This window comes from Tilletiaria anomala (genome assembly GCF_000711695.1).
Source record: "Tilletiaria anomala UBC 951 chromosome Unknown K437scaffold_154, whole genome shotgun sequence".
Lineage (NCBI taxonomy): Eukaryota > Fungi > Basidiomycota > Exobasidiomycetes > Georgefischeriales > Tilletiariaceae > Tilletiaria > Tilletiaria anomala.
The window spans coordinates 1-9,222 of NW_013546868.1; the positions used below are offsets into that span (position 1 = coordinate 1).

Genomic DNA, 9,222 nt, shown 5'->3' on the forward strand with positions numbered 1-9,222 from the left:
CGCTTGGCGTGCTCGGTGTAAGTGACTGAGTCACGGATGACGGACTCGAGGAAGAGCTTGAGGACACCGCGGGTCTCGTCGTAGATCAAGCCTGAAATACGCTTAACACCACCACGACGTGCGAGACGACGGATAGCAGGCTTGGTGATACCCTGGATGTTGTCACGAAGAATCTTGCGGTGACGCTTGGCGCCACCCTTGCCGAGACCCTTGCCACCCTTGCCGCGACCAGACATACTGAGAACAGGAGAACGAAAGGGTAAGGTCAGACGGAATGACCTTTGAGCAAAGCCAAGTGTGTGCGCAGCTCACTTGATGTAGTTAGAAAGTGTGAAGGAGAGAGTGATAGTGTTGTGGTGTTGCTCGATTGCGAGTTGATGCTGATGGAGATGAGAGGTGAGGACGAGTCTCGGAGCACGTTGGCTTAAGTACAAAGACGAGTAAATTTGAAAGCTGGCTTTACCTGCGCGGGGGAGGGGCCATTCGACGTACATAGAAGCTGAGCGTGTGAATGGAATTGTTGCAGCTAGTATTCCGTTCACGAATGACACGCGCTCTTTCAATTCACAATGCACACACCGGGTGTGGCGCGGCACAACACGGCGCCCGGCGCGTCTTTGCATGGCGCCGCGCACGCGTCGATCAACACATTGAATTCCCATCACACATCCGTTCACACCAAGATACCATCTGTTTCGTTCACAACGCACCAGGCGCACAGCAGTACGCAACATGCAAAATGACAAGTCGAGCAGGGTCCGCAAAGCCAGCCGATCAAAGTTGGGCAGAGCAGGTATATAGCCAGCAGCCCATGCCTCCCATCGATCCTCAACACACTCCACACATCCGCTTACAGTTCATCCCATCTGCCACTTCAGCTTGAACTCAATCAACTTCACACATTCACAACAATGGCTCGCACGAAGCAGACCGCACGCAAGTCCACTGGTGGCAAGGCCCCGCGCAAGCAGCTCGCAACCAAGGCCGCGCGCAAGAGCGCCCCATCCGCAGGTGGTGTCAAGAAGGTGTGTGAATGCATCACTTGTGCTTGCATTGTGTGTGGCATACAGCTCGCTGACTTGGGGAAAATCCTTGTAGCCTCACCGTTACAGGCCTGGTACCGTCGCTCTTCGTGAGATTCGTCGCTACCAAAAGTCGACCGAGCTCCTCATCCGCAAGCTGCCGTTCCAGCGTCTCGTCCGTGAGATTGCTCAGGATTTCAAGACCGACCTCCGTTTCCAGTCCAGCGCCGTCATGGCCCTGCAAGAGTCCGCTGAAGCATACCTCGTTTCGCTCTTCGAGGACACTAATCTCGCGGCCATCCACGCCAAACGTGTCACTATCCAGCCAAAGGACATCGCTCTTGCAAGGCGTCTGAGGGGCGAGCGCACTTAAGCAGCCGCATCTATGCTCTATTCTTTGTACTATTAGCTCTGTAACATGTTTTCCCGGTGATTGCTATATGTTTATAACCGCTGGCGTTCTGCGTGCCCGTGCTTTTTCAGACTGATGATGCCTGTTCCAGCTTTTTGTGTTTCTGATTTATCAGTGTGATCGAGGGTTGGGCTTCACACGGGGAGGCCTTTTATACACGTCTCCATGGCAAGGATACTCAAGGCAGGAATTGTGCGTATGCCAATATGGATGGCACTCATGACAGGTATCATGCATCATACATAATATGTGCAAGCGTGCATCGGATTTCAATGTGAACTCCAATGCTGTCTGGCGTCTTCTACATCCGGTCCCACAACCAATAGCAATGAGCAGGATCAGCCGTATAAAGGAGGCAGTCCGCAATATATACATAGCGCGAGCAGCTTGAGCGCTGACAGCAACCGCAGCCAGGTGTACATGTAATGAGCAAGTCATATTACTTCCACCTAGTCGTGTTTGCAGCGCGGTAAAAACGCCCACGTGGGCGTCCATCGGTCGAGGGTATGGAAACTTAAAATCATGTACCATGTTCAATGTTCAATGTGCCTGCCAGTTCCCAAAGGCTGCCAAGCCCCCACGGATGGACGCGGACGGTGTTGCCTTTCCGCGCGAGATCTCCACGCGTCTGCCACAGACGCGTGCACTCCACCTGCATTCACCCACAAAACACGCACTCACACTGGCTTTCTTTGGCGGCTTTTGCTTGTTGGTAATCCGCTCACGTGCTCACTCACGTCAGCATACCACCTCAGCAAGCCAAGGGCAGAACAACGACATGCGAGCAAACAGACTGCAGAGACGAACGAGGACAGACGCTGAGGAGCGCGATGAGTGATGGAAGTTGCAACAGGCTGTAACGATGCGATCTCCATAGTGAATAGCCCATGCCCAATTGCCAACGGCACGTCGCCGTACGTGTATTGTGCACTCGCCAGGCCTCCACTGCTTGATGACACGTATGAAGCAACCTGTTGTCCCACTGACAGTTTGACAACATCGTCCTATAAATATGTATTTTCTAGTGCTCCCATGGGCTGGAGCTAGTTTCAGATATGATCGACCCACAAGGGCATTAACAAAACACACTATCCATGCCAACACGACTGATATAAAGAATCAAGCAGCTGTTGTTACAATACTAGTACTACACAGTGTGAAGATGCGAAAGCAGAAACATCTTAAAGGTCCTGGGAGGCCTTCTTGGACTTGCCAGACTTGGCCGGCAGAAGCTCCGAGTTGATGAATGGCAGAACACCACCTTGGCTAATGGTAACGCCACCAAGCAGCTTGTTTAGCTCCTCATCGTTGCGGATGGCGAGCTGCAAGTGACGGGGGATAATCTAAAACGAACATATAGGGAATGCACATAAGTATTAATGCATGAGAGGACAAGGCGGCATCAAAACTCACCCTTGACTTCTTGTTATCACGGGCGGCGTTGCCAGCGAGCTCAAGAATCTCAGCTGCGAGATACTCGAGGACGGCGGCGAGGTAGACTGGGGCACCGGCACCGACACGCTGTGCGTAGTTGCCCTTGCGGAGGAGACGGTGGATACGACCGACTGGGAACTGGAGACCGGCCTTTGCCGAACGCGAGGTAGACTTGCTGGACGAGTCACCGGCCTTGCCACCTTTGCCACCAGACATGATTGCAAATATGTGAGAATGTGAGGGGGTGGGCGTGGGTTGATTGTATGAGGTGCGACTTGCGAATATTCGTGGTTGGAACTGGGAAGAGCAAGGGCGTTCAGTTGGCGATGGACGCGCGCGTCTATATACGGGGAGCCGTGGCGGAGCGCGTTAGGGCGGCAGGACTCCCTCGCGGCTCTCCTGGAGTGGGCGCCAGAAGTTTTGGCACGTCGCTGAAATGATTTTGGCGACGTGGAAGAAAATGTTGGACGCGCGCGGAGCCCGGCGGGACTCCCACCCTACCGACGCGTCCCACTAACCATCGCCAGTGTATATAGACCGCGCCTCCTCGCGTTCCAGATCCCCACCCCATCCGCCTACCAAAGCAACTCTGTTCATCAGCTTCAACACATTTCTCATTCACTTACACACTCGACCACTTCCTCATCTTCAATATGCCACCCAAGTCTACCACCGGAGGCAAGGCCCCTTCCAGCCAGGCCGGCAAGGCACCTGCCTCGGCCACCAAAACCACTGAAGCCGCCAAGAAGACCAGCAAGACCACTGGCAAGGACGCTGCGAAGAAGCGCAGCAACAAGGCACGCAAGGAGACTTACAGTGAGCACTTGTCGCGTTGATACATCGATGTAAACATATATTGATTTATTCTCGCTATCTTGACGTGTTTCAGGCACTTACATCTACCGTGTCCTCAAGCAAGTGCACCCGGACACTGGTATCTCCAACAAGGCAATGGCAATTCTCAACTCATTTGTCGGTGACATCTTTGAGCGCATTGCAAGTGAGGCTTCCAAGCTCGCTTCGTACAACAAGAAGAGCACCATCAGCTCGCGCGAGATCCAGACTGCCGTCCGTCTGATCCTGCCCGGTGAATTGTCTAAGCACGCTATCAGCGAAGGCACTAAGTCAGTCACCAAGTTCTCGTCGTCCAAGTGATTGGACGGTCTGCATCTGCGCATCTTCTGTAATTTTACTCTTGTAACCATACGATGTCAAGTTATTCAGTATGTAATCTGCTTGTGTTTGTTTGTACGTTTGGGCGTTTGAGTATACGGTCACAGTGTCTTTTTCATCCCTGGCGGCATGGAAAACACCGAACTGCCGTCTTGGGTCATGGCAGGTGATACCTTTATGTGTTCTCATGCTTAGGCGCGCTATCTGCTCACAGCTGCTCCAGTCTCTCGGCATGCCATTCATGCTGATGCGCACAACAGTCGACCATTCATTTGGAGCCGACTTGCAGAGCATGTGGTTGTGCATGCAGATCATCACAGGGACACTGTAGACTGGTACGCAGCGCACTAGACTTTGCTTCAGGCTCGAGAGACGATACAGTAACTTGTACAGGCTCTTTAGAGTGTAGTGCGTCCCAATGATACTCATTACCTCCGTCGCACTTGTGCAGTATGTCTTGCGTCAGCGCTACACGTTGTGCTCGCCCGAGCCGTCGTTGCTCTCATTGAGATCTGAGTGCTGAGCGCTGAGAGTGGGTGTGCACTGCGCACCTTGAGTGTGGATGTAATATGTAGCCTGTGTGAATTGTGATCTATACCATGCCACAAGTGCGAGCCAAACCAGCTCTGATCTTTGTGGAGTTTTTGAATACGGGTGCATGTATCGGACAAGCAGATGGGGAGGTAGGGTGGGTTGTCGAGAATTAGTATCAATTTGTCGACAGTTCCGTGTCATACTGCAGATTGTGGTCAACCCTACTTTCCAAGGCCCTGCTGTTTGCTGCTGTACCCCCACGCCCAGCGTGGCTTTCGCGCCCGCAGGTTTCCCCACGCTCTCCCTCGTGTCTGGTCTCTCCCGTCGGTCCGCACAAAGACAAGAAATATCAACCACGCCACCCCGAAGCCCTCTCAAAGCTGCCTGCCTCTCTTTCCATTACTTATGACTTCTGTGTCTGCGCTGCGACGGCTTTCTATTTATGGTTAGATACTCCATCGTTTAGTCCCAGCCATCCTCTCCTTCTTTCCAGCGCCAGCATACCGCTTCCGACAAAGGCACGGCTCGCAAGATGGAGCGACAGCTCGGCAGGTCGCTGTTGCGACTTCACAGCGCCCGCACTCGAGCGTCCTTGGCTAACTGGCCTGCTCTCGAGCGGACAGCACTGCGGCAGGTCTCTCAACGACACGAAAGCAGCCCTTCGGTAAATTCGGAGCGGCACAGCCGCTCCGAATGGATCGGTGTCGCAGCGGGTGTCGTAGGACTGACATTGGTGCGAGATTAGAAGGGACGAGTAGCATACATTCGCAAGGGCCTTTCGCTGACTGCCTTGCACCGTAGCTTGGGTCCGCTTTGAACATCACATCTGCAAGTAATGAGCCTCGAAATCAGCCGCCGACGGAAGACAAGTCGCTCGCTACGGACGAGCTCACAAAGTCGATGATCAGTATGGACGAAGTGGCAAAACACAGCACACCTGAGCAGGGCCTCTGGGTCGTCATTGGTGGGAACGTCTACGAGTACGTTTAACCTGAAGTGGCAGCCTGGAGCCACTGCCTTTGTACCATTCTAAAATTTCCTGCTGATTCTCCAATCCAGCGTAACCGACTTCATCGACAAACATCCCGGTGGGCGAAATGTCATCCTAAAAAATGCAGGCAAGGATGTAACGGCAATTTACGAGCCAGTGCACCCACCCACCGCGATCGATGACAACTTGACGGATTCGCAAAAGCTCGGTCTGGTGGACCCCAAGACGGTCAAAGTCGAGCAAAAGGAGTTGACGGACGCGGAAAAGAGGCGGAAGGAGGCGCTGGCTAACTTGCCGGCCGTCGGCACCGTCCTAAGCCTCGATGATTTCGAGCGCATAGCCAAGGATCTGCTCACTGAGCAGGCATGGGCCTACTATTCATCAGCAGGTGACGATGAGATCAGTGAGTCGAGCGCGATGTTCTGCCCCTGAAATTAGTAGCCGCTGATAGGAGTGACTCTGGTACTGCGATTGCAGCGTACTACAACAACCGCCAAGCCTTCAGCCGCATCTGGTTTCGTCCACGCGTATTGCGAAAAGTGGGCGAGGTTGATACCTCTACACGGATCCTCGCCAACACAGAAGGTGCGAGCAAGAGCAAGGCGATCAACGTCACCTTGCCCATCTACATCTCTCCTGCCGCCATGGCCAAGCTCGGGCACCCGGATGGCGAGCTCAACTTGACTCGCGCAGCTGGGGCAAACGGCATCATGCAAGGCATCTCCGCCAATGCGTCTGTCGGCCTCGACGAGATGCTTGACGCGCGTCAACCAGGCCAGCCAGTCTTCTACCAGCTCTACGTCAATCGTGACCGCGCCGCTTCGGAGCGCATTTTGCACAAAATCGAGGAGAAGGGCGTCAATGCCGTCTTCCTCACCGTGGATGCGCCTGTCATGGGTAAGCGCGAGAAGGACATGCGCGCTAAAGGCGAGGCAGTCGAAACGGGCGGCGGCGTTTGCGACAAAGCAGGAGAAGGGTTAGGTGTCGCAGCTGCCATCAGCGGGTACATTGACCCGAACGTTGTGCGTACCGTACCCGCATTTCCACAGAACGAGACTCGACCATAACCAGATCCTTGCTAAGTCTTTTTTCCTCTCCCCAGTGCTGGGAAGACATTGCATGGTACCGCAAAACGTGCAAGCTGCCACTCTACCTCAAAGGTATCCAGTGCGTCGAAGACGCTGAGCTCGCCGCAGCGCACGGAGTAGATGGCATCGTCCTCAGCAATCACGGCGGGCGCTCGCTGGAGTTCAGCCCAGCGCCCATCGATGTGCTGATCGAGCTACAGCAGCGCAAGCCCGAGCTGTTCAACAAGCTCGAGGTCTTTGTCGATGGGGGCATCCGGCGCGGGACGGACGTGCTCAAGGCACGCGCGCTGGGTGCCAAAGCTGTCGGTCTCGGTCGGCCGTTCCTGTACGCGCAGAGCGGGTTTGGCGAGGCGGGCGCGTCAAGGGCGATACAGATCATGGTTGATGAGGTGCAGCGTGGCATGCGTTTATTGGGGGTCACATCGCTGGATCAGCTTACGCCAGACATGATCGACATTCTCCCACGCACATACCACCCGCCGCCTCGTCCAGCCGAGCCGCATGCTGAGCTATAAGTGCCGCGACTATATTTGTGTAGCCATATCGGTTCTATTGGCTTTGTGACAGTTAGCACTTCCATGTATGCGGGTTGTAATGAATAGCACAGGCTTGAATACACGCTGCTTCCTCGCATCTAATAAGACCCTCGCATCCTCGCGTCGCCATCCGCATCAATCCGAAACCCACTCCCAGCCCTGCTGCCGCGACCACTGCCGCCATCATCAGCGAAGCCTGGTGACATAGCTCCTCCAGGCCCTCCGGCGATAGCGGGTGAGTGTATGTTGCTGATCGGCGTGCCCGCATCCGAGCGATCAGGGATGCATGAGGAATGCAGTATCCTCGATCCGCCACCTGAGGCGCCGACGACCTTGCTGCCCAGACTTGACACGCTACTGTTCAGGCTGGGCGAGCTCGCGCTCGCGGCCTGCTGCCCCGAGCCGTACAGCAGTAGCTGGTCTGCATAGCGCTGCATCTCATCGAGTGGAATAACCAACTTGAAGTCATTGAGCAGCAGGAACTGCAGCTCCAGCTGATTGAGCTCATGCACGGGCAACCCACCGACCTGTGTGAGCGAAGGCGACGGCAACAATAGGTCAATTTCAGAACACAGGACAGCAGAATCGCAGAGCTAACTCGCTCACCTTAGCATACCGCGAGTTGGTGTAGAACACATCGCTGAAGAACTTGCTCGCGACAGTCACGCCGGCGATGACGAGTCGGTGAACATTGAAGCTGTCAATGGCGAATCCGCGCATGCCTGGGTGCGGCTCGCTTGACGGCTGATCAGCGCCATGGGGTACGCTGGCATCTCTGAACCCGCTCGCGACGGAGGATGTCGTGTTAGTGCTGGCAGACCGACGCATCTCCTCTGAGCCTCCCCCCTGTTGCTGCTGTTGTTGCCGCTCAGAGCTGTTGTTGCCTTCGAACGCGTCGAGCGTGCTGTGCGGCTGTCCAGCAGCTGCTCCGGACGGCGCGCTGCCCGCATCGGCACCGAGGCCCATGCGACTCATACGGTCAAAGTAGACGAGCAGGCTGAGGAAGACTTCGTTGGTCGTCGGGCAGTACTTGAGGATGCGCAGGAGGTAGCTCTCGATGCTGATGCTCGGTACGTTGCGCGCGTGGAAACAAAGCGTGCTGCTTGGCGTTCCCAGGGCACCGAGGGCAGCAGACGTGATACGTAGTCGACCGGAGCCGGGAGAGTACGGCTCTGGATCGCCGTAGTACGACCGTCGGCCCGTATGCGTCTTTCGTACCTCCATCGAGCTGGACCCACATCGAGGGCTGACATACGTATCTCGATGGGGTGAGTTGTCACCCGGCGCTGCATGCTGTCCTGCTTGGTCTTGCGTTCGCTCGCCGTAGCCGTCCGATGTGTCCCCTCCGCCATGGCCGGTAGAGGTGGACGATGCGTGTTGCACACGCTCCTTCTCTCCTTCACGATTGCGACTGCTCCCGGTCATCTTGGTGCTGCATCTGCGACTGTCATCGTCATCGCTGCCGGGCCCGCTGCCTGAGCCTCCCGTCTCCTTGCGCGAGCCTCCTTTTGCACCGCTACCACCACCGCTGCCTCCAGACACGCTCCTACTTCCACCACTCGGCCGCAGCTGGTCGTTCGCCATCGCGATCTGTTGCAACAGCGCCGCGAGCACACGCAGCAGGTCTTGCGGTGGATACGTCGCGAGGTCGAGGTGAGGTGGTGACGGTGGCCGCGGTGGCGAGCTGGCCTCCCGACCGGTGTCTCGGTCGCCGATGAGCGACTGCATCTGCGCAGGCGAGAGCTCAGGCGGACAGCCTGCGCCTGAGTCTGCCGCGGCGGATTGCTGTTGTTGCTGAGGAGGAGCGTTGTTGCCGGGCGAGTGGCCGTGCGCCAATGAGCTCTGCGGCGAGCGATACGAGGATGCACGGCCGCTTGAAGAGATGTTGGACTGTAAATGATCGCTAACGATAGCAGCACCAGCACTAGCATTCGAGTTGCTCCTCGAGTCATATTCCCTTGCAGAGACGGACGAGTGGCCGCCACAGTTGTCTACGACACTGCGCACATCACTGTTCCTGGCACTGTCACGT

General features: G+C 55.8%; 6 protein-coding genes across 6 annotated transcripts; 3 read left to right on the forward strand and 3 right to left on the reverse strand.

Annotated features, from left to right (window-relative positions):
* Nucleotides 1-2: 2 nt before the first annotated feature.
* K437DRAFT_212736 (histone-fold-containing protein) lies at nt 3-236 on the reverse strand (the record flags this gene model as incomplete). The annotated part of the gene is made up of 1 exon (XM_013384731.1): nt 3-236. A coding segment is annotated over one exon (234 nt), but the record flags the coding sequence as incomplete, so codon positions are not given.
* A 482-nt stretch (nt 237-718) lies between these two features.
* On the forward strand, nt 719-1,462 carry K437DRAFT_240952 (H3_DROME histone H3). The gene is made up of 2 exons (XM_013384732.1): nt 719-1,025; nt 1,099-1,462. The coding sequence occupies exons 1-2, from the start codon at nt 912-914 to the stop codon at nt 1,393-1,395; spliced, it is 411 nt and encodes a 136-aa protein (XP_013240186.1). The 5' UTR covers nt 719-911; the 3' UTR covers nt 1,396-1,462.
* A 1,168-nt stretch (nt 1,463-2,630) lies between these two features.
* Nucleotides 2,631-3,084, reverse strand: K437DRAFT_211361 (histone-fold-containing protein; the record flags this gene model as incomplete). Its single annotated transcript, XM_013384733.1, has 2 exons — nt 2,631-2,777; nt 2,848-3,084. Coding segments are annotated over 2 exons (384 nt in total), but the record flags the coding sequence as incomplete, so codon positions are not given.
* Nucleotides 3,085-3,455: 371 nt separating this feature from the next.
* K437DRAFT_240961 (histone-fold-containing protein) lies at nt 3,456-4,089 on the forward strand. Its single transcript, XM_013384734.1, has 2 exons — nt 3,456-3,684; nt 3,758-4,089. Exons 1-2 carry the CDS (start codon nt 3,522-3,524, stop codon nt 4,021-4,023), a joined length of 429 nt encoding a protein of 142 aa, XP_013240188.1. The 5' UTR covers nt 3,456-3,521; the 3' UTR covers nt 4,024-4,089.
* Nucleotides 4,090-4,982: 893 nt separating this feature from the next.
* Nucleotides 4,983-7,250, forward strand: K437DRAFT_259987 (uncharacterized protein). The gene is made up of 5 exons (XM_013384735.1): nt 4,983-5,308; nt 5,377-5,555; nt 5,635-5,969; nt 6,044-6,588; nt 6,669-7,250. The coding sequence occupies exons 1-5, from the start codon at nt 5,108-5,110 to the stop codon at nt 7,167-7,169; spliced, it is 1,761 nt and encodes a 586-aa protein (XP_013240189.1). The 5' UTR covers nt 4,983-5,107; the 3' UTR covers nt 7,170-7,250.
* Nucleotides 7,251-7,615: 365 nt separating this feature from the next.
* On the reverse strand, nt 7,616-8,840 carry K437DRAFT_218368 (cyclin-related 2; the record flags this gene model as incomplete). Its single annotated transcript, XM_013384736.1, has 4 exons — nt 7,616-7,717; nt 7,797-7,912; nt 8,147-8,362; nt 8,711-8,840. Coding segments are annotated over 4 exons (564 nt in total), but the record flags the coding sequence as incomplete, so codon positions are not given.
* Between the last annotated feature and the right edge of the window lie 382 nt (nt 8,841-9,222).

Excerpts from the sequence above, each read along its gene's own strand:
- K437DRAFT_259987 (XM_013384735.1), top strand. The coding sequence starts at position 5,108 with ATGGAGCGACAGCTCGGCAGGTCGCTGTTGCGACTTCACAGCGCCCGC. Across the intron at positions 5,556-5,634 it reads ATTGGTGGGAACGTCTACGA|CGTAACCGACTTCATCGACA; the intron begins GTACGTTTAACC and ends TCTCCAATCCAG. Across the intron at positions 6,589-6,668 it reads GGTACATTGACCCGAACGTT|TGCTGGGAAGACATTGCATG; the intron begins GTGCGTACCGTA and ends TCCTCTCCCCAG.
- K437DRAFT_240961 (XM_013384734.1), top strand. The coding sequence starts at position 3,522 with ATGCCACCCAAGTCTACCACCGGAGGCAAGGCCCCTTCCAGCCAGGCC. Across the intron at positions 3,685-3,757 it reads GGCACGCAAGGAGACTTACA|GCACTTACATCTACCGTGTC; the intron begins GTGAGCACTTGT and ends GACGTGTTTCAG.
- K437DRAFT_240952 (XM_013384732.1), top strand. The coding sequence starts at position 912 with ATGGCTCGCACGAAGCAGACCGCACGCAAGTCCACTGGTGGCAAGGCC. Across the intron at positions 1,026-1,098 it reads CCGCAGGTGGTGTCAAGAAG|CCTCACCGTTACAGGCCTGG; the intron begins GTGTGTGAATGC and ends AAATCCTTGTAG.